The sequence below is a fragment of the Pecten maximus genome, chromosome 9 (genome assembly GCF_902652985.1).
Source record: "Pecten maximus chromosome 9, xPecMax1.1, whole genome shotgun sequence".
Classification (NCBI taxonomy): domain Eukaryota; kingdom Metazoa; phylum Mollusca; class Bivalvia; order Pectinida; family Pectinidae; genus Pecten; species Pecten maximus.
In genome coordinates this window covers 25,300,974-25,325,589 of record NC_047023.1, presented here as the reverse complement: position 1 = coordinate 25,325,589, position 24,616 = coordinate 25,300,974, and the positions used below count along the sequence as shown (strand labels likewise).

The window sequence follows — 24,616 nt, the reverse complement described above, 5'->3', positions numbered from 1 at the left end:
CGGCCTTGAACTTGGCCGAGGTCATGTGACAAACTGGGGCTTCCATCTTGCATAGATGTTGATGTGACACATTGGTGATAAAAAACATTTACAGAAAGAGGTGTCTCATACTGTTATTAGAAAGATGACACTTTTTAGGAAAAGAAGTGTCAAAGGCGACCCTCAAATGGAGTACCAATGCACTATCCGCTTCTTGGATGATTCGGAGCCCATTCAGTTATCTTTCAAGGTAAGAAAAATATAATTTGGTGTGAATTTCTGACTAAGCAGTTCATCAACACGAAATTAAACAGCCGGTATCCGTCTGTCACGTTTGTATGAAGGGCGGTATGCGTATTGGATATAAATACGTGTTGTGTTATTGTACGATTATAGTTTTCTGGATTGTATACTAATTTACATCTACAAATGATTGAAATTTAGCATGCTGATTTAAACCACACGTTTTTAATTAGCATTTTCAACAAAAACGTCTAATATTTTGCTGGGAATATGTTTATACGGACCATAAAGCAACGATTGGTGTACGGAGAGTTAGTATTTTAAAAGTTCTATAAAACAAGTGAGTGATTCTCACACCTGTATTAAAAATGTTCCTTACAGCAATATGCAGAGATAAATAATATTCAATCTGTGGAAAGGAAATAATATAGACTACAGTAGACTCTAGCATACATATTAAAAAAATAAAATCAATTCTTAAAAAACACAGCTCTGCAATCAAACCTTAATGTATTATATGTTTGATTATGGCAAATATTGTTTAGAAATAGAGATTTGCCAAAAATATGTTGTATGTATATATCATTATTATTTCAATATACTTGCGGCTATACATATCCAGAGATGCCAGCAGGTAACAGCTGCAAGGACTATTGTTATGTAGGTATGTGTTGATCTGGTGACAGAAATACATGCCTCATGACACACAATGGTGTAATCTTAGAAATTGATTTTAAAAGGAACTGCATTAAAAAAAATATCTTGACTTTATGTATATGAAAGAAGTTCATGCACTAACTGCATTATTTGCATTATTCCTACAGATATAGAATAAAACATTGATTGTTTCAGATAATACAAAAGAAATACATAAAAGTTTTGTTTTTTGTTTTTTAAATAAATCACATCTGATTTTAATTTATTGGTCAGGGTTTTGCATTCTTGCCTCAGCAAATAAACTAAAAAAAACAGCAACAAAAAAACACAATACACTTTATGTTAAATTACTTCCAAGCTTAACAGGTTGAAGGATAGATATTTAGAATTTAAATGAAGAATGATTCAACATTACCCAGGTGATTCTAAATAAGATAAAACTTGTTTACAGTATTTTTTTTAAAAAGATTTCGTCTCACATAGAATAACATGTAAATATATTATTATAAATGTTATTTATTACCTGTGAGCATAACACGTTCTACATATTAATTAGCATGGCTAGTAAGTCAAATATTGGTAAAATCAAACGCTTTCTCGGGTAACTAGCTTTCTCTAAGAGTAAGTTACTGCTGTCAACATAATCAATGATACATTATGTATGTTCACCATAAGGGCAAAAAAGTCTTAGATTTATTTAGAAAGTGACACTGATTTCCATAATTTCAAAGAAAATTACTGTGCAATATGCATACAAAATTTCATGACACAGGAAAGTGATGTTACAATGTCTTAGATAAATCTTGAAAGTAAATATCAGATTGTTACTTTAATCTGAAGTTTACAATAATTATAACAATAGAAAAGGGGAAAGTTTTGTAACTTCAATCATGCATGTACCAAATATGTTTCATGCTTGAACATAAGAATTTTATAGAATATTAATGGCAGAAACTAATGCTTAGCATAATTATACATAATTATGTATTGCATGTCTGTAATAACTATATATAGATATTATATAAGTCTACCGAAATCATGATCACCCTTTAGGTATATTGGCATGTTAATATAAGCCAGTGGTAAGAAGGTAATGTTGCTTTCATGTCTTCTTATTAATAGCCTAGCGTTTATGTATATTATGTGGCAATTTATTGCCATTATAGACAGGTACCATAGTATTACCTGTACATACGTCCAGGGTTTACCTGTATATACCAGGTGTTATGGTGTAGGTTGATAAAGTGTGAGAAATGATTTTCCTATCATTGTGCATCAGCCATGCATGGTTAGTGGTGCAGCACTTTATATATCAATATGTAACACAGTCTCCCAACTTTGTCTGCTCCTGCATTTCGGTACATAATAGGTTTGAATGCTCTTAACATATATTATTTATGTAGAAAAACTTAACACAACTATATCAGGAGACCTACGTATGCCAGGTAAATAACAGATCTAGTTTCTGACTATATGAACCAATATCACCCTTTATTATGAAAAAAAAATAAAGTGTTATGGTTAATTCAAACCATTTTGATACTGAAGACATAGAAATTGTCCAAAGTTTTTCATACCTGGGCACTGTTTTTTCACGCACAGGTTCTTTTAATGAAGCTAAAAATTACAATGTTAAAAAAGCAACAATTGCTATGTATGATGTTTTAAAGAAAGGAAGGTTATATAACCTATCTGTTCAGTGTATATATGATCTGTATGATAAAATTGTAAAACCTATATTGTTATACGGATGTGAGATTTGGGGTTTTACAAATCTACAAGTCATTGAGAGAGCGCACTTAAAGTTTTGTAAGTTATTATTAGGGGTCAAACGAAGTACACCAACGTCTATGGTTTATGGTGAACTTGGAGCTTATCCTTTGAATATCTCAGTTAAGACGAGAATGTTGACCTATTGGTCTCAATTGATTAATTCAAAAGAAAACAAACTAAATGTAATAACTTATAAACTGTTATGTCTAAACCAATACCGTAATAATAATGTTCCCTATATACGTTATATACAACAATTATTAGATGAATGTGGTATTAGCTATGTGTGGAATATCCAGTATATCCAGGAATTAGATACTTCTTGGATAAAGTCATATGTAAAACAAACACTCCATGATCAGTTTATACAGCAGTGGGATAATGATGTATTTAATTCTTCTAAGTCTGGTTGTTACAGAATTTTTAAAAACAAATTTGGTTTTGAATGCTATCTAGACGTTCTTACAGATAAAGAAAGAAATACTTTTTGTAAGTTCAGAACTACAAACCATAGACTGATTATTGAAACTGGAAGGTGGAATAATATTGAACGCCACGAAAGAATATGTATTTTTTGTAATAGTCAACAAATAGGAGATGAATTCCATTATCTGCTAGAATGCCAGTCATTAGCTGCGCATAGAAAATTATATCTAAATAAATATTATTATACAAGGCCGAACATATTAAAATTTAGAGATCTTATGAACTCAAACCACGTAAATACATTGAAAAAACTCTGTAAATTCATTAGTATTATCTTTAGCAATGTGTCCTCCATAGCATGATGTTACACATCATGTTCATCTTGACTTGATCGTTTTGTTGATTTGAAATTATATAAAATGGTATCATGCGTAACGATATGGTTAAATATCAGATGTTTTGATAAACTAATTGATACAGTCTGCGTGTGCATACTTTATACACTGGCTGAACAACTGTATATAACTTTTGTATTGTGTAAATATGTTTTCTCTGTACTGTTATGTATGGTTAAAGAGAAATAAATTGAATTGAATTGAATTGAATTTGATAAAGTGTGAGAAATGATTTTCCTATCATTGTGCATCAGCCATGCATGGTTAGTGGTGCAGCACTTTATATATCAATATGTAACACAGTCTCCCAACTTTGTCTGCTCCTGCATTTCGGTACATAATAGGTTTGAATGCTCTTAACATATATTATTTATGTAGAAAAACTTTACACAACTATATCAGAGACCTACGTATGCCAGGTAAATAACAGATCTAGTTTCTGACTATATGAACCAATATCACCCTTTATTAATATGAAAAAAAATAAAGTGTTATGATTAATTCAAACCATTTTGAATTCAAAATTGTCTTCCAAATCAAGACTTTTCTCTTTATATATAGTCCTATCTACTCTAGCTATATATAGCATAATATGGATTGTATTATCAGGGATATATTTTATGAAGCTTTACTTATTGAAAATATTCTACAGATACATGTACAATGATAGAATTATAAAAAGATTGTGTTAATTAGCTGCAGGCACTAATATGATAAGACAAATGTTATGTGTGATGTATCTAAATTAAAATCAACTTTAGTACAGGTTTTGAAATCACAAGTAAAATTTGCAAAGAGTGTTTTTTGTGTTGTGTATTAAACTAAATATAGAAGTTCCATCATTACTATACCAGGGAACAAACACACCTGAAACCTTGACCCTGTATAAGTTAAAGTGCTTTATCACAGCTACATCTGTCACGGGTCTGGACAGGTCATCACAGGTCGTTACACACCTGACCTCAGTTACAGGTGACTGGGATGTCTACAGCTATACCTGTGTCTGGTGTCTACTGGGCCTACTTGAAGCATGATTGGCAATGATAGCTGATAAACGGGTTAATTGGGCTGTGTATATCGATTAAACCAGGCTGTAGCAGTGTAAGGGATGGGGTAATTAACACATCTTAGAGATAGTTACCTGGCCACTCGTTCTCATACACCTGTCAGGCATACAATTAACAGCTGTTTATTCTGAAAGGGAAGGATCTACCATAGAATAACTGTTTATACAATTCACTGCTATTTTTATAGAAAGTTCTTCTGAAGCAGGCTCTCGGGACAGTCCATTATTTTAAATGGTTAATCATATTGAAATTTTAAGTAGATTAAAAATAATGATTTTTGGAATTAGATAAAAATATATCTATGTTTGCTTGCTGTGGCAATCAAGGATTATTTCTCAATATTGTTTTACATATTTTTTCTAAATATCTTCAACAGTAGTAGCTGGAATTTATCTTCTTCTAAGAAAAAATGGTTGAAATGGAATGATTTGCATGGGTAGACACATGTGTTACACATGGATCTGGAAGGACTGTACTGAGTAACTGTATTCATGTATGAGTAATACATCAGTATATAAATATAAAGAGCTTAAGAGATAAAGTCAATATTGACGACTAACGACAACAAGGTTTTCCTATATCAAAAACACTAGTAAGCTAATTATAGAACTATTGACATACTTTGGTCTTGTATGTTGCACATTTGTCTTCTACATTCCCCGAAGGAAATTTATTATCACATAGTTTAGTTCTGTGTGGAAACTTTTGTCCACTGCATGCAATTGTCAACTTTAGACTTTACGATGTTGTGAATGCATGCCTAAGGGCACTGGCAGTTCTATTTGATAAAGTCTGGGAAGTGTTTATAAAACTAAATTGATTCTTTTGTAACTGTTTATTCATGAATGAAATACCACAGACCAAAGGATTTCTTTGCTTTCCTGTAATGTTATGACAGAAGATCTAGATTGCTACTAATATTATAAGATAAGGATTAACAATAATAAACTTAGTACTCACTATGTCACTGGTCAGAGGGTGTCATGTATCATTAAATAGTTTCAACTTAATGTTCAAATGATTATATAATGAGTAGTTTAGTGTGTTTGTTTTGTAGACATGCTGTATAAAGTCAATTGTTTGCCTATATTATGTAGATCTATATTGGCTGGTTGTCAGGTGTTGGGATATTACTGGAAATGTCATTCATATGGACCTGTGACTAATATATATATGAAAAAAATAATTAAGGGTATCACTTCAAGCAATAAAACAAAATCAAGAAACATTTGTCCTTTGATTTGGACTTATCAAGCTGACAGAGCATTTAATTAAGAATTATCTAAAATCCTACACAATACCCTACATCATTTATAGATATTACATTTACAGAGAAATTCACTTAATTGCATATGGGTTATTTACATAACCCGCTTATTTGCATAAAATTCTCAGGTACCAATTTTTCTTCTTTGTTTACTTGACCTTAACTCTGCTAATATTTGTCTATGAAAATTCTAAAAAATTATATATGATTAGAGGTCAATTTTTCACAAAACATACTGATCTATGTTTCTTTAGAATGCACTTTCACTTTAAATCCTCCAAAACCAATCAATTTTGATCAAAGTTTGTTTGACTGGTTACGTTGGCATTCACATTGACAAATACAGTTTAGTCCTGATCCAGTTCATATCAGAAACCATTGATCCTTATTACAGAATAATTATTGATTAAAACCTTTAAAAGCACATTCATTGTTGAGATTTATTCAGTTGTTCTGCGTTTGGTGAAACCACTCTTTACACTTGACGCATTAAAAACAAAGTGCATCATGGGGTATATTATGTGTGTGAGAATTAAGGTAGCATGCACATGTTTTCAAGTGTTAATGATGTAAGGAAGTTGTTTCTGTTTTTAAAATGTTTGTTTTAAATTCTTATAATGTTGTAAAGATTCTGTTTGTTTGTTTTTGCTTAACATAATATTAACAGCCAGGGTCATTTAAGGATGTGCCAGGTTTTGGAGGTGGAGGAAAGCAGGAGTTATTATATATATTACCCAGAGAAAACTACCGGCCTACGGTCAGTACATGGCAACTGCCCCACGTAGGTTTCGAACCCAGAGGTTGAGGGCTAGTGATCGATGATAAAGTGTCGGGACACCTTAACGACTCGGCTAATGACCGCGGCCCTATAAAGATTCTGTACTTTTATACCTATGTGTTGAAGTATGCATACGGTATATACGTATAACATACCATATGCATATTTTTGATCAGCTGTTACTGCCATTTGAAACACAAACAAACATTGATTATAATGTCATTAAGGCTGAATTATATAATTCATTTGATAGTTCTCTAGCTGTGATGATTATAAGATATCATTAGTAATTGAAGAAAATGCAGATTGAGGTGTCGGTATCAGCCAGGTAGATATATGTAAACAATACAATTATTCCTGAATAACAGGGGGGGGGGGGGGGGGGGGGGGGGATACCAGCTGTACAGATAACAAACTAGCTTGATAATTAAGGAATTGTGTGCTATATATGTTTAGTCCATAAAAATGGTTACATGTACTGGGTACTTTACTGAAGTTCCCTAACATGTCAATCATTTCAGTTTAATTGTTAAATTCATTATATGAAGATGTTCCATAGACACAAACAGACACATGTTTTTTCACATCTCAAATTCAACACAGTTATGGAAAAAAATTCCTGAAAATGGTGCCATTATAATGTTTTTGTAAATGCAATGTGGGTTTAAAATGGTAAAATACTTAAGAAAGAAGTAGTAAAGACAAAATGCCAAGTCACGTAATGTAAATTGTATAGAATACAGTACTTCTACATATGGAAATAAATGATAAGTTCTGTATGCCACATTGTTTGAGTCCATACAATTCTGACACCATTGTACCGGTACACATTTATATGTATTATGTATGTTTATGTGACTTTATGTTGTATATACAGATTGTATGTCTGTCAAACTGGTATAGTTCTCTGTGACAGAATCCAGCTATTGGATCATCCTTAGACTTTCATGTGACCAGTTCTCAAGGTCTTGGTGTAGAATTCTAGACATTGCATGGCTCTGTGACAGAATCCAGCTATTGGATCATCCTTAGACTTTCATGTGACCGGTTCTCAAGGTCTTGGTGTAGAATTCTAGACATTGCATGGCTCTGTAATAGAATCCAGGTTATTGGGTCAATCCTTAGACTTTCATGTGACCGGTTCTCAAGGTCTTGGTGTAGAATTCTAGACATTGCATGGCTCTGTAATAGAATCCAGGTTATTGGGTCAATCCTTAGACTTTCTTGTGACCAGTTCTCAAGGATATGATGTAGAATTCTAGACCTTGGCTCTGTGATCCAACCAGCTGTACAGCCATGGTTGTATCATGACGGAAAAGACACCTTATAGTTATGCCCATATTGCTCTGAACCAAATGCAACAGGCTTCTGGTACGTTGTACATTGAGGTAGCCACCAGCTACTACTAGGAGACACTACCTATGAAAATGACCCTGGCTGTTCACAGTACATAAATCATAAATGTGATCATTCATTGTCTATGATTTCCAAAATGTTACTATATTGTACATACCCCCAATGCTATTTTTCAAGCTTACAATGTTGTCCATATATTCTCTCACTTGTGTCTATGTAATAAATATAGAATCTTAAACTGTCACAATGCTGTATGAAATACGAAAGTATGATAAATTCTCACTTTGTGACAGTATGTTAATGTCACCGATTCAGACATTCATCATACATCATTTATGGAATTAGATGTACTCATGAACAGTTGATCACAATTTATTTACTACATGTATATGTAATTTTCACACTGCTGTAATATATTGTGTTGGCTTTGATACATTAACAATAACAATTTTTCACACTGTTCTAATATATGTTGTCTTTGAAATGCCATTCACAAACTTTGAAGGCTTATGGGTCAAGATGTGGTTTATATTGTTTTAAAAAGGTCCCATAAAACAGCTATGAACTATGTGTATACATCAATTGACAATATTAGCTTTCAAAATGGGATTTTTTTTTACCTAATTACATGGAACAAATACTAAATGTTATTCTTGTCTTGAGAACATTATCTTAAAGCTGTGTACAATTAATACACAAGATTGAACTGCTTTGTTCACTTGACATTTAGTATTTTGCGATCATGAATGATGGTGAGACTTAGCAGCAGACAAGATGACTAACTATTGTATCAGGAAACATATCAAGATACATTACTCATTGGCGTAGGAGTGTGGAACAAGATTTCTGTTTATGTTGGTGAAATATGTACAGCTGCAATGAAGTTGATGAACACTTGTAGTTATGTATTGGATAAATGTCATGATGAATCACTGGTTGATCTGTTTTGACGTTGGATGTTTAGATTTCAAATTAAGCTTATTGTGTGGGTGGTACAGTGGTCTCTAGTCTTAATGACTGTACCTTAGGTAGATATAATTAGTATATGATACAGGTGGTACACATTTTTAGCCCCATACTCATGTACTGGTCACACACATAGTTGATAACCTTAGTAGGGAATGACCCTAGTTGACCGTAGTGGGGATGACCATAGTATCCCAGTGGGGGATGACCCTTGTTGACCATAATGGGGTATGACTGTAGTTGATTGTATTGGGGGATGACCCTAATTATAAGTTGACTTTAGTGGGGGACGACCATAGTTGACCATAGTGGGGGATGACTGTAGTTGACCGTAGTGTAGTATGACCCTATATAGCTAGTTGACTGTAGTGAGGGATTACCATCGTTGACCATAGTGGGGGATGACTGTAGTTGATCGAAGTGTAGTATGACCCTAGTTGACTGTAGTGGGGGATGACCATAGTTGACCATAGTGGGGGATGACTGTAGTTGACCGTAGTGGAGTTTGAACGTATAGTTGACCATCGTCAGGGGATGACAGTAGATGTAGTTGACCATAGTTGGGGATGACCCTAGTTGACCAAAGTATGGGATGACCCTTAAGTTGACCATAGTGGGGGATGACCTTAGCTACATATTAAGCATGGTTAGACATAGTTCGATAATAACCATAATTTTACATACATTTATATTCAAATGAAAGTATCTCGATTTTGCCATGTTTTGATGATAAATTTTCAACATTTTCAAAACATATCGACAGCCAGCTTGAATGCCAGCTTGAAGATCCTGCTGTATATTAATATATACATGTATACGTAGTTGGAATATAGCCAACCGTAATTAACCTTATTTCACTGTACTGAATGTTCACCATATAGTGGACCTTTTTTTAAAAAAAAAGTTGACCATACTAGCAATTTAACACTATGGCTAAAACTATTGACCTTGGATTACGTAATGAGGGAACTTTTGCCCATTTTGAACCTACTTGAAACAACTGCACCTACTTAAACCATGCACTGTCTGTGAGACATGACCACATGTAGCTTCAGAAAGAGCAGCTTTAATATGGCTGAACTGAGACGTAAAGAGATATTGCAGATGTTTAGAGAATTAATTGCTGGTAATAATACTCACAGCATTGTGAACTACAAAACAGGAGGTTGTACACTAGATCATAACAAGTTAGCTGTCACCTCTGGTGTAAGGTAACACTGCGTTTAGATGTAGGTAATTGTAGACCTGCTCCGAGTGTATGTACAAGGGAACGACACCTACATAAATTTACATAATTACCTTGAGGTATATTCTGTCTATATCAGATGTATCCCAATACACAGGTATAATGTGTACTAATATCTAGATACTTCATACCTTTACATCTCACTTTTTTTCCTGGACATTTTAGGAAATTGGGTATCTGTTGGGAATTAGGTATATTTTTGGCAGCAAAAGTGCAAAATTAGATGGACATTTGGTTCCTGGACTTTATGATATCCCATGTAAAATAGCAGATCGATAGATTTTGGAAATTTTGATGATTTCATTGGGAAAAACAACAAACATTATACCGTACATGCAGTATGTTATATTAACACAATAGGGAAAGGAGCCTAAATTTGGGTCCAAATAGGTAATTAAGCAGGAAAATATTTTAATATATGCTGGTATGCTAGAGTATGTTTAGATTAAATAATGCTGTGTTATTTTGTGAGAACCGACATAATATTTGTATATGTATGTATTATATGACATACATGTGTATATATATTGAGATAATAATGACATTAACATATGTATGGATACATTATGATTGATCAACAGTGGCTTTAATCATGACATCAGGAAAAAACTTATTTTTCTGTAATATGATCTCTAAATTTGTTTCCAATTAATCTTAAGATTTGTGTAAGACGTCATCAATTGACCATTTTAGCTATTTCAGAAGCTTTAAAGAGATTTATGATCACTAACAACATCTCATATGACATGGAAACTTGTAAAGTGATCTTTAAACAAATTAGCTTCATGGTCATGTGGGTGGACAAAACTGGAGATGCTACCCATGGACAAACCACTTCCGAACACCAGGAGATTAAAGACTTCAGAGTGGCAGCTATATTATAATCATCAGATATTGATGGAACTTAACACTTTTATGTAAAAATAGAATTTCACCTGAACTCTGTAAAGCCTCTGCAGTGTCAGACCTGGATCTGGCCGTGACTACTTCTCCAGTAACAAAGCAGCCTGCTGTCATCTGTTATCAGTTTCCTTACTGTGACATGATCTCCTGTTACCTCTATCTATAGTCTAATTTATTTTGTCTTCCCAAACCTAGGTCTGAATAACCCACTGGCCTCGACTTGTTTCACTGAAAAAACTTACTATCAAATCCATATCAAAACCTAGCTGTCATCTCCCTAACTAGGCCTGCCATCTCCCTACCTAGGCCTGTCATCTCCCTACCTAGGCCTGCCATCTCCCTACCTAGGCCTGCCATCTCCCTACCTAGGCCTGCCATCTCCCTACCTAGGCCTATCATCTCCCTACCTAGGCCTGCCATCTCCCTACCTACCAGAAGTCCTCTTATCTCTGTACCTAGCTGTATATAGGCAATCATGTCCTTATCCTGTGTCTATCATCCCCTTACCTAGGCCTGCCATCTAGCTCCCTATCTAGGCCTGCCATCTCCCTACCTAGGCCTGCCATCTCCCTACCTAGGCCTGCCATCTCCCTACCTAGGCCTGTCATCTCCCTACATAGGCATGCCATCTCCCTAACTAGGCCTATCATCTCCCTACCTAGGCCTGCCATATCCCTACCTAGGCCTGCCATCTCCCTTCGTAGGCCTATCATCTCCCTACGTAGGCCTATCATCTCCCTACCTAGGCCTGCCATCTCCCTACCTAGGCCTGTAATCTCCCTACCTAGGCCTGTCATCTCCCTACCTAGGCCTGTAATCTCCCTACCTAGGCCTGCCATCTCCCTACCTAGGCCTATCATCTCCCTACTTAGGCCTTTCATCTGCCATCTCCCTACCTAGGTCTGCCATTTCCCTACCTAGGCCTGCCATCTCCTTACGTAGGCCTATCATCTCCCTACCTAGGCCTGCCATCTCCCTACCTAGGCCTGTAATCTCCCTACCTAGGCCTGTAATCTCCTACCTAGGCCTGCCATCTCCCTACCTAGGCCTGTAATCTCCCTACCTAGGCCTGCCATCTCCCTACCGAAGCCAATCATCTCCCTACCTAGGCCTGCCATCTCCCTACCTAGGCCTATCGATCATCTCCCTACCTAGGCCTATCATCTCCCTACATAGGCCTGTCATCTCCCTACCTAGGCCTGCCATCTCCCTACCTAGGCCTGTCATCTCCCTACCTAGGCCTATCATCTCCCTACCTAGGCCTGTAATCTCCCTACCTAGGCCTATCATCTCCCTACCTAAGCCTGCCATCTCCCTACCTAGGCCTATCATCTCCCTACCTAGGCCTGCCATCTCCCTACCTAGGCCTGCCTTCTCCCTACCTAGGCCTATCATCTCCCTACCTTAGGCCTGCCATCTCCCTACCTAGGCCTGCCATCTCCCTACCTAGGCCTGCCATCTCCCTACCTAGGCCTATCATCTCCCTACCTAGGCCTGCCATCTCCCTACCTAGGCCTGCCATCTCCCTACCTAGGCCTATCATCTCCCTACCTAGGCCTGCCATCTCCCTAACTAGGCCTGCCTTCTCCCTACCTAGGCCTATCATCTCCCTACCTTAGGCCTGCCATCCCCCTACCTAGGCCTGCCATCTCCCTACCTAGGCCTGCCATCTCCCTACCTAGGCCTATCATCTCCCTACCTAGGCCTGCCATCTCCCTACCTAGGCCTGCCATCTCCCTACCTAGGCCTATCATCTCCCTACCTAGGCCTGCCATCTCCCTACCTAGGCCTATCATCTCACGATCTAGGCCTATCAACTCCCTCAATAATCTGTCATCTCATTTGGTAGGCCTACACCTGCGTACATCTAACTATATGATATTATGTAGCTAGACCTTTATAGAAAATCAATAATGATCCACAGACTCATCATTTATATCTCATTCCTTGCTGAACAGAGGTTTATGAAGTTTTTCTTCCCATAAAACTGATAGGTGTTCGTATATCTTAATGTTGGATCATAAAGCCAATCAATGTCGACGGTTACCTGGAACAGTATACTGTGTAGGTGGATATGGTCTCTTTCGCAATTTCTGCATAAATTTCAGGTTGAAACTTGAATATTTGATCCATGAAACCAAGTGAGAGTAACGTTAACCCATGAAATATAAAAACAACCAGTGTTGAAAAATACATCTATATACAACCTGCAACTGTCTAGTACTACCTTTTAAAGCTTGATATACAGAAAACTTTAGAGTAGCTCTGTTTTGTGTTTAAAATTCAATATAAAAGATAAGTTGTAAGAATGTAAAAAGTCAGAAAGTATTGGTGTGCAATATGTATTTTGTTATCTCTAGTTTAATGGGCCCTGTCATGTAATGTCTCCCATGATTTGTTAGTCCCTCATGTGGTAACTTTGCTAGCTTCAGAATAGATTGTCTAGTTGTTTGCACACATTTATGTATATATACTCCCATTCATGCGCATATGTGTTTGATGATTTATTAATCAGAAATACTACCAGATGAATGGTTTTTAAAAAGTTTGTTGGGAGGAAATTAAAAATGAAATAATTTTGATTTTTATGCCGCTGCCATGGAATAGGGGACAAATTTAGGGGGACAATTTTTTTTAAGTGTTATCCATGTCTGTCCCGTCCTGTTGCCTCCCCTTCCCTCCTAATGGAGGAAGTTTGAAATGAAATTGATTTAAATTTGTTAAGTTTGAAATGAAAATTTTATGCTCAGTGAGGTATATATATAGCCACCAGCTACTACAAGGAGACCTAGCTCAAAGTGCCCCTGGCTGTTAATAGGATGATAATACTAGTTAATAAATATTGCAGAGCTTGTTTGTGTTTTGTTTTCAACACTTAGTGAACTGCTAGCAATACAAAGTATGTGTTGGTATTTTCCACGTGTCAACACTGCTCTGTTGGTAAGGTCAGGACACTAACATCACATGTATGTTGTCCTGGTATTCGTGTGTATGTATTTTGTGATTAGTGTTATAACATGCCCGATCATGGCCGCTATAACAAACTAACCCAAGGGCACCCTGCACAGAGCCAGCTAATGTAATTGTGAAGCAATGGAAAAATCAAGCTTGAGGCGACAAAGTTATTACACTAAAAAGGACCAGTTTGATTATTGGCATTATTGCAACAATTACTGTATTACACACATGGCTATACTTAACATAAGGCTGCAGGCTGACACATTCTATAAAATATTTCCTTAGATTTCAGAAATAAACTTGTGATAGCCTTTGGGCTACCAAGGAAAACCTTTTATTTGTGCAAAAAAAAAGAAGCAAAAAATGTCTTGCTTGCACAAAGCTTGATATTGACAAATGTTGGGACAGTCCATAATTCTCCGTGTCAACCTATTGGTATTTTAAAAGAGAAAGTGTGGTTGGTCTCTATAATGTCCAGTCCTGTTGGGGACATCTAATGTTCATTGATCCTCAGTGCGTAACGTTGTATTTACCATGATAAAGGCCACTGTGATAGTCAGTAGAACATCTTAGTTGTGTTCAAGGAGGGCAAGACATTTTTACCCCACATATATACTCGGGATAGCTAATTATAAGCGTGACAGGCCGCTGGTATTTCAATATTTGTTAGTCTGAAGACAAGTTTCCACTTGGTAGCCAAAGCCATAATATACATTTATGTTAAAAAAAACTCAATTCTGTACAGGTAGAACTGCACATGAGTATAGTTGATAAGTGACCCATTCAAATGCACCAATGATTTATGATTGCTTATTAACCACGACTAATTAACATGTGATTATAGGTCTGGTGGTGCAGACAGTAATTATTACATAATGCATTATTACATGGTGCATGTAGAATGGGACCAGCTAGACAAAAACTTTATTATTTCAAAATTAATTGTTTCAGTAATAAAAGCATTTGTTTCAGTGATAAAATTTTTGTTTCAGTAATAAAAGCAATTGTTTCAGTAATAAAAACAATTGTTTCAGTAATAAAAAGCATTTTTTCTTTCAGTAATAAAATCAGAAGATGTGTATAGAAGGCATCAAATGGGGTCTTAAATGATAGTTTATTGTTGCTGATATTGTTGTTCCTGACTTTGTTGATTTCTTAAATTTGTTGAACATATAAACAGTTGCCCTTTGTATACCTTGTCTACCGATGAAGTTTGTGTCAAGAGATGACAATTACCTAACATTATAATTATGGGTGAAAATTCCTTGACTGTACATGTATCTCGTCTCAAATGACAGGTTGGTGTGGCTTGTACATATATATAGTGTTCAATAAGGTCTCTGTCACTTAGCGGACAGAGCATACTTCTTTGGCTCAGGAGTTAGAGTCGTGGCGGGGCACTTGACAGGAAGGTGTTTTTCCTTGTTCTTCACATTGGCGCCCAACTAAAATCCCATGATGGTGGTATTGAGAGTCTCTGGTTGAGATTTGGGTAAATCTCAAGAAAAACAGTGGGAGCAGTGTAAAAGGGATTGGTCGGTGTGGCTTGTACATAGTGTTAAATAAGGTCTCTGTCACTTAGCGGATGGAGCATGCTTCTTAATTGGCTCAGGAGGTAGAGCCGTGGCTTATCACGCCGGAGACCCTGGTTCGATTCCTGTCAGGTCACTGGACAGGAATGTGTTTAAATTCCCAATTCTTGCACAGACATATAAAAATTCATTCATGATCTTTTAGAATGGAAGAGTACATGTTAGTATGATGATTGGTAGATGTTCTTGAGGAATTGATATTAATACAGCCCATCTTGGCTGTCAGCATGCATGCAATCACAATATTCTGATCCTTCACAGCTTCAGATTGAACCTTTAGTGGTAAACTAATCACTAGAGGGAAATCAAACTATGACCTCGGTCAGGGGGATGCATATCAGTGTATACATTTATATTGACCTGACAAGAGTGATTGATCAACTGCTTCAGTCATATAGTAAAGAGAAAATTTCTCATCAGAAAATACATTTCTGCTTTCTGTGGAAGTTGCAGATTTGTACCATTAAAAATTCAAATTTTGGAGCCTCACATGTATTTAATTTTCTTCCATTGACACTACCTAGGTAATTCTGGTACAATTCCGAGCTTTTGTTATACCAGAGTATAGGTAAACATGACTTTCGGTCAGTGCATTAGTTTGCCACAGACACTTTTACCTCAGCGTATTATTATATCGATTGATGCCCACATTTCAGTGCCTTTGTGATGATATTAATCAAAGATTTTCTTTGACACTGATTGTGTTTAGGGACCAGCAATTAGGCCTGATGTACGTTTAGTTACAATGTTAAATGGTGGAATATTGACAGCAAATTATCCTGGTAGAAATGGATATATATCCGATTGGCTTCATCTGTGCTGGGATGTGATCAACTAATGTGTAGTCAGATGTCCACAGTAGAGGCCTGAGCTGATCGTGAAATGTATACAACATGTCAAACAAGGTCAAACTAAGGTCACATCGGGTCAATACAGCGACCACAGTCATGTAAAAATGAAGTCAAAGTACACTGCGCCATGCTGTACATCAAACAAAGGTCATGCACACCTAGTCAATACTAACACAGAATGTACGCTGTCAAACCAAGGTCAAACCCAGGATAGACAACACACAGTCAATAATGATAACACACTGTCAAACAAAGGTCAAACCAAGGTCAAACCCAGTATAGACAACACACAGTCAATAATGATAACACACTGTCAAACAAAGGTCAAACCAAGGTCAAACCCAGTATAGACAACACACAGTCAATAATGATAACACACTGTCAAACAAAGGTCAAACCAAGGTCAAACCCAGTATAGACAACACACAGTCAATAATGATAACACACTGTCAAACAAAGGTCAAACCAAGGTCAAACCCAGTATAGACAACACACAGTCAATAATGATAACACACTGTCAAACAAAGGTCAAACCAAGGTCAAACCCAGTATAGACAACACACAGTCAATAATGATAGCACACTGTCAAGCAAAGGTCAAACAAAGGATGTCGCACCCAATCATAGACAACACACACTTCAAACCAAGGTCAAACCAAGGTCACACCCAGTCAATATAGTCAACACATAGTACAATTCAAACAAAGGTCAAACCAAGGTCACACCCAGTCAAAATAGACAGCACGCACTTCAACAAAGGTGAAACAAAGGTCACACCCAGCTGTAATAGACAACACACGCTGTCAAAAAAGGTCAAACCAAGATCACACTTATCAATATAGACAACACACACTGTCAGACAAAGGTTAAGGTTATACTCCTCCAATATAAGCAAGGTATAGTAATGGCTAAATTCTATACTGAAAATGAGGACGACAGGAAATAGTGTTGGCTAGTTGTCTACTGAGAATGAGGCTTGCAGGAAATGGAGGTGGCTATATTTATCTTAAATGAGAATGAGGCTGACAGGAAATGACACCATGCAGGAAATTAACAACTTTGTGTTTTAACCTGATAGTTCATGTATCTGTAACAGACTTTGCTTTTGCTAAAGACTAGCATTTCAAAGACAGATTTTGTGTACATCAAGGATTGCTCTGTTTTCGTCTCACCTGCAATGCAAGACTGTGGAGTTTCTTTTCCAGCGACAGCATTGTTAGCATCTCACTTTAAATCTTTGGGTTTAGATTGTGTTTTAGATTCATTAGCTAAGGGATTATGTTTGGCAGCGTGACAGCTAGTTGATGGATATATACACTAAAGTTGATAGTTTATATGGAGTTTAATGGTAAAGTTTAGTCACATAGATGGATGGGGCAGTATGACAGGTGACGGGTACACAGTTTAAGTTTTACTGTATACCTAGGTAAGCCATGGAGACGGATGAGCAGTGTGACTCATGACGGGTACACAGTTTATGTATTACGGCACAGGGATTCTCATATATTTATGAGTTTATTTGGAGTTTTACGGTGTAGGTTAGCCACAGGGACGGATGGGCAGTGTGACAGGTGACGGGTAAACAGTTTATGTGTTTATTTGGAGTTTTACGGTATAAGTAAGCTACTCTGACGGATGGGCAGTGTGACAGGTGACGGGTACACAGTTTATATGTTTATTAGGAGTTTTACGGTATAGGTAAGCCACGGGGACGGATGGGCAGTGTGACAGGTGACGGGTACACAGTTTATGTGTTTATTTGGAGTTTACGGTATAAGTAAGCTACTGTGACGGATGGGCAGTGTGACAGGTGACGGGTACACAGTTTATATGTTTATTAGGAGTTTTACGGTTTAGGTAAGCCACGGGGACGGATGGGCAGTGTGACAGGTGATGGGTACACAGTTTATGTGTTTATTTGGAGTTTACGGTATAAGTAAGCTACTGTGACGGATGGGCAGTGTGACAGGTGACGGGTACACAGTTTATGTGTTTATTTGGAGTTTTACGGTATAGGTAAGCTACTGTGACGGATGGGCAGTGTGACAGGTGACGGGTACACAGTTTATATGTTTATTAGGAGTTTTACGGTATAGGTAAGCCACGGGGACGGATGGGCAGTGTGACAGGTGACGGGTACACAGTTTATGTGTTTATTTGGAGTTTACGGTATAAGTAAGCTACTGTGACGGATGGGCAGTGTGACAGGTGACGGGTACACAGTTTATGTGTTTATTTGGAGTTTTACGGTATAAGTAAGCTACTGTGACGGATGGGCAGTGTGACAGGTGACGGGTACACAGTTTATGTGTTTATTTGGAGTTTTACGGTATAAGTAAGCTACTGTGACGGATGGGCAGTGTGACAGGTGACGGGTACACAGTTTGTGCTTATTTGGAGTTTTATGGTTACTCTTGATCTATTATTGATTAAAAACTATATTCAATAGTAATCAAGTTTACCCATGGGTCTCATCTCTATGTATATAGGGTAGGCCATGTATATCCAGGGTATCGTCACTCCCTAGGACTGATAACTAGAAAAACTGGTTAGGTTACGTCTATAAGATTTCTGGGATTTAGCCTATACATGTCAATGCAGGCCTTGAATATCTTTTCAAAGATTCAATAAAAAACTTAAGATTAGCAATGTCCACTCCTATTTCAGAATTGCTAAAAATGATTGGTCATGTAGACACTTCTGAGTAACATTATCAGGAAGTGTACCATCTGTTATATGCACATGCTTCACCAGTTAAGCATTTCTGATACAAGTTTTAATAAAAACGAATTGAAGCTTGACATTTTGCCTGTTATGATTATATAATACTTTACTTGTCAATTTTAACGTAACTGTGTTTTCTTTAGATATTCTTGGAAAGAAAGTTTGGAAACAATGTATTTGTATTAGGATTTAATTTCATGTTTCCGAAGCTTAGTTCAAAATTTTTGGAATATGTGACCCCGATCAGTCTCCTTGAAATTGATATATCTTGTATTCCCAGTAAAATACTGTATGATGGAAACTAATTTGTATTGATGATACTTATATATATCTTAATTGTGTGTTATATACTGAAGTGTAACTTTTAAAATGTTGATCCCCGCCCAACTGATTCAGTCTGATCAAACTCAAAAATATTACTACATAACTGGATCACTATGACTACATGTAGGTGTCAGGCCAATATGTAAAACTGGATCACTATGACTACATGTAGGTGTCAGGCCAATATGTAAAACTGGATCACTATGACTACATGTAGGTGTCAGGCCAATATGTAAAACTGGATCACTATGACTACATGTAGGTGTCAGGCCAACATGTAAAACTGGATCACTATGACTACATGTAGGTGTCAGGCCAAAATGTAAAACTGGATCACTATGACTACATGTAGGTGTCAGGCCAATATGTAAAACTGGATCACTATGTCTACATGTAGGTGTCGGGCCAAAATGTAAAACTGGATCACTTAATGACTACATGTAGGTGTCAGGCCAATATGTAAAACTGGATCACTATGATGACATGTAGGTGTCAGGCCAAAATGTAAAACTGGATCACAATGATGACATGTAGGTGTCAGGCCAATATGTAAAACTGGATCACTTAATGACTACATGTAGGTGTCAGGCCAAAATGTAAAACTGGATCACTATGTCTACATGTAGGTGTCAGGCCAATATGTAAAACTGGATCACAATGATGACATGTAGGTGTCGGGCCAAAATGTAAAACTGGATCACTTAATGACTACATGTAGGTGTTGGGCCAATATGTAAAACTGGATCACTTAATGACTACATGTAGGTGTTGGGCCAATATGTAAAACTGGATCACTTAATGACTACATGTAGGTGTCAGGCCAAAATGTAAAACTAGATCACAATGATGACATGTAGGTGTCGGGCCAATATGTAAAACTGGATCACTTAATGACTACATGTAGGTGTCAGGCCAAAATGTAAAACTGGATCACAATGATGACATGTAGGTGTCGGGCCAACATGTAAAACTGGATCACAATATTAATGATGACATGTAGGTGTCAGGCCAATATGTAAAACTGGATCACTATGACTACATGTAGGTGTCAGGCCAACATGTAAAACTGGATCACAATATTAATGATGACATGTAGGTGTCAGGCCAATATGTAAAACTGGATCACTATGTCTACATGTAGGTGTCAGGCCAATACATGTAAAACTGGATCACTATGTCTACATGTAGGTGTCAGGCCAATACATGTAAAACTGGATCACTATGTCTACATGTAGGTGTCAGGCCAATACATGTAAAACTGGATCACTATGACTACATGTAGGTGTCAGGCCAATACATGTAAAACTGGATCACTTAATGACTACATGTAGGTGTCGGGCCAATATGTGAAACTTGATCACAATGATGACATGTAGGTGTCGGGCCAACATGTTAAACTGGATCACTATGACTACATGTAGGTGTTGGGCCAATACATGTAAAACTGGATCACTTAATGACTACATGTAAGTGTCAGGCCCACATCTCATAACTATCTAAATTAACATATTATTTGTGAATATGATGATATATTCTGTTAGTGGTTTATCCATTTCAGTTTTATGTATATAAAGCCATTTCATTTCGGCAATCGGTGTCTATAAATATCTAGCTAGGCCTCAGTTTAGCTCAGTATTGCTCACCTATTCCAGCGGGACCCAGGTCATGCATGAAAGCTATTATGGTCTAAAGGGAATGGCGTGTTAATTAAAAAAAATTACAGATTTTTTCACTTTAGGCATTATATATTTCATGGTCCAATGAATGTCATCAGGCCAGACTGCTTCCTAATAACATGAGAAACATTTTCCAGAACCTAAGCATTTCATGGGGTATTATAAATAGTTTTGAATAACGCTTTTATTTTTGCATGCATTTACTGAAAAGTACACTTGAAACACTTTTTGATGAGGACTGATTCAGAGGTGAACTCTTGTTAGCTCACCTGGTCCAAAGGACCAAGGTGAGCTTATGCCATACCGTTGCGTCCGTCGTCCGTCCGTCCGTCAACAATTGACTTATTTGACTTCTTCTTCATAACCGCTGATCGGAATTTGAACAAATTTGGTCAGAAGCATCCCTATGGGTAGGGGACTTGAAATTGCACAAATGATGGGGCTGACCCCCTGGGGGCCTCTGGGACAGGGCCAAAAGGGGTCAATTTGGCGCAATTGATATAAACGACTTCTTCTCTGAAACCAAGCAATGGCTATCGCTCATATTTGCCTGGTAGCATCACTATGGGGTGGGGATTCAAAATTGTACAAATGATGGGGCTGACCTCCCAGGGGCCTGAGGGGCGGGGCCAAATGTGGTCAATTGGGCTATATTGATATAAACGACTTCTTCTCTGAAACCGAGCAATGGCTGTCATTCATATTTGCTTGGTAGCATCAATATGGGGTGGGGATTCAAAATTGTACAAATGATGGGGCTGACTCCCCAGGGGGCCTGAGGGGCAGGGCCAAATGTGGTCAATTGGGCTATATTGATATAAACGACTTCTTCTCTGAAACCCAGCAATGGCTGTCATTCATATTTGCCTGGTAGCATCATTATGGGGTGGGGATTCAAAATTGTACAAATGATGGGGCTGACCCCCCAGGGGCATGAGGGCGGGCCAAATGTGGTCAATTGGGCTATATTGATATAAACGACTTCTTCTCTGAAACCGAGCAATGGCTGTCGCTCATATTTGCCTGGTAGCATCATTATCGGGTGGGGATTCAAAATTGTACAAATGATTGGGCTGACTCCCCAGGGGCTTGAGGGGCGGGGCCGAATGTGGTCAGTCCAGCTATATTGATATAAACGACTTCTTCTCTGAAACCGAGCAATGGCTGTCATTCATATTTGCCTGGTAGCATCATTATGGGGTGGGGATTCAAAATTGTACAAATGATGGGGCTGACCCCCCAGGGGCCTGAGGGGCAGGGCCAAATGTGGTCAATTGGGCTATATTTTATATAAACGACTTCTTCTCTGAAACCAAGCAATGGCTGTCGCTCATATTTGCCTGGTAGCATCATTATGGGGTGGGGATTTAAAATTGTACAAATGATTTTTTTTTGATGGGACATGCATCATTCTTGTTTCATATCTCATGAAACCAGGTGAGCGATACAGGCCCTCTGGGCCTCTTGTTTTTCTATTTGTTTTGTCATTCATCTTTGACCAGATTTTGTAGTGGGTGACCATTGTACATGTGGTTCCTTTTTGAACTGTTTTCCAATTCTTGAACACTCATTCAAGTCATTTTTGTATACAGCTTCTTTAATTTATCAATTATAACCTTCAGACTGATTCTCAAAGAATTTTCTCTCACAATAAGGTTCCCTATTGCCTGATAGGGATGTTTCCATCCATGCATGTATTTGGCCCAGTGACCAAGGCAAATTAATCATAGATTTGAAACACATGCAATAATGTACACATGGACTTGGTACAGATCTGATAACTAATGTCTTTATAACACAGACTACAGGGGTTATAACACAGACCACAGGGGTTATAACACAGACTACAGGAGTTATAACACAGACTACAGGGGTTATAACACAGACTACAGGGGTTATAACACAGACCACAGGGGTTATAACACAGACCACAGGGGTTATAACACAGACTACAGGGGTTATAACACAGACTACAGGGGTTATAACACAGACCACATGGGTTATAACACAGACTACAGGGGTTATAACACAGACCACATGGGTTATAACACAGACTACAGGAGTTATAACACAGGCCACAGGGGTTATAACACAGACCGCAGGGGTTATAACACAGACCACAGGGGTTATAACACAGACCACAGGGGTAATAACACAGACTACAGGGGTTATAACTCAGACCACAGGGGTTATAACACAGACCACAGGGGTTATAACACAGACTACAGGGGTTATAACACAGACCACAGGGGTTATAACATAGACCACAGGGGTTATAACACAGACCACAGGGGTTATAACACAGACCACAGGGGTTATAACACAGACCACAGGGGTTATAACACAGACTACAGGGGTTATAACACAGATCACAGGGGTTATAACACAGACCACAGGGGTTATAACACAGGCCACAGGGGTTATAACACAGGCTACAGGGGTTATAACTCAGACCACAGGGGTTATAACATAGACCACAGGGGTTATAACACAGACCACAGGGGTTATAACACAGACCACAGGGGTTATAACACAGACCTCAGGGGTTATAACTCAGACCACAGGGGTTATAACACAGACCACAGGGGTTATAACACAGACCACAGGGGTTATAACTCAGACCACAGGGGTTATAACATAGACCACAGGGGTTATAACACAGACAACAGGGGTTATAACTCAGGCTACAGGGGATATAACACACAATACAGGGGTTATAACACAGACAACAGGGGTTATAACACAGAACACAGGGGTTATAACACAGACCACAGGGGTTATAACACAGACTACAGGGGTTATAACACAGACCACAGGGGTTATAACACAGACCACAGGGGTTATAACTCAGGCTACAGGGGTTATAACACAGACCACAGGGGTTATAACACAGACTACAGGGGTTATAACACAGACCACAGGGGTTATAACACAGACTACAGGGGTTATAACTCAGGCTACAGGGGTTATAACACAGACCACAGGGGGTTATAACACAGACCACAGGGGTTATAACACAGACCACAGGGGTTATAACACAGACCACAGGGGTTATAACACAGACCACAGGGGATATAACACAGACCACAGGGGTTATAACTCAGGCTACAGGGGATATAACACACAATACAGGGGTTATAACACAGACAACAGGGGTTATAACACAGAACACAGGGGTTATAACACAGACCACAGGGGTCATAACACAGACCGCAGGGGTTATAACATAGACCACAGGGGTTATAACACAGACCACAGGGGTTATAACACAGACCACAGGGGTTATAACATAGACCACAGGGGTTATAACACAGACTACAGGGGTTATAACACAGGCCACGGGGGTTATAACACAGACCACAGGGGTTATAACACAGACCACAGGGGTTATAACACAGACCACAGGGGGATATAACACAGACAACAGGGGTTATAA

General features: G+C 37.9%; 1 protein-coding gene across 6 annotated transcripts in view; it reads left to right on the top strand.

Annotated features, from left to right (window-relative positions):
* Positions 1-22: 22 nt before the first annotated feature.
* Positions 23-24,616, top strand: part of LOC117335036 (FERM domain-containing protein 5-like) — a 91,891-nt gene continuing 67,297 nt past the window's right edge. For all 6 annotated transcript variants that reach the window (XM_033894952.1, XM_033894951.1, XM_033894949.1 and 3 more), the window contains exon 1: positions 23-229. In XM_033894952.1, the coding sequence (XP_033750843.1) occupies positions 125-229 (105 nt within the window). In that variant the 5' untranslated portion in view covers positions 23-124. The remainder of the gene's footprint in view (positions 230-24,616) is intronic.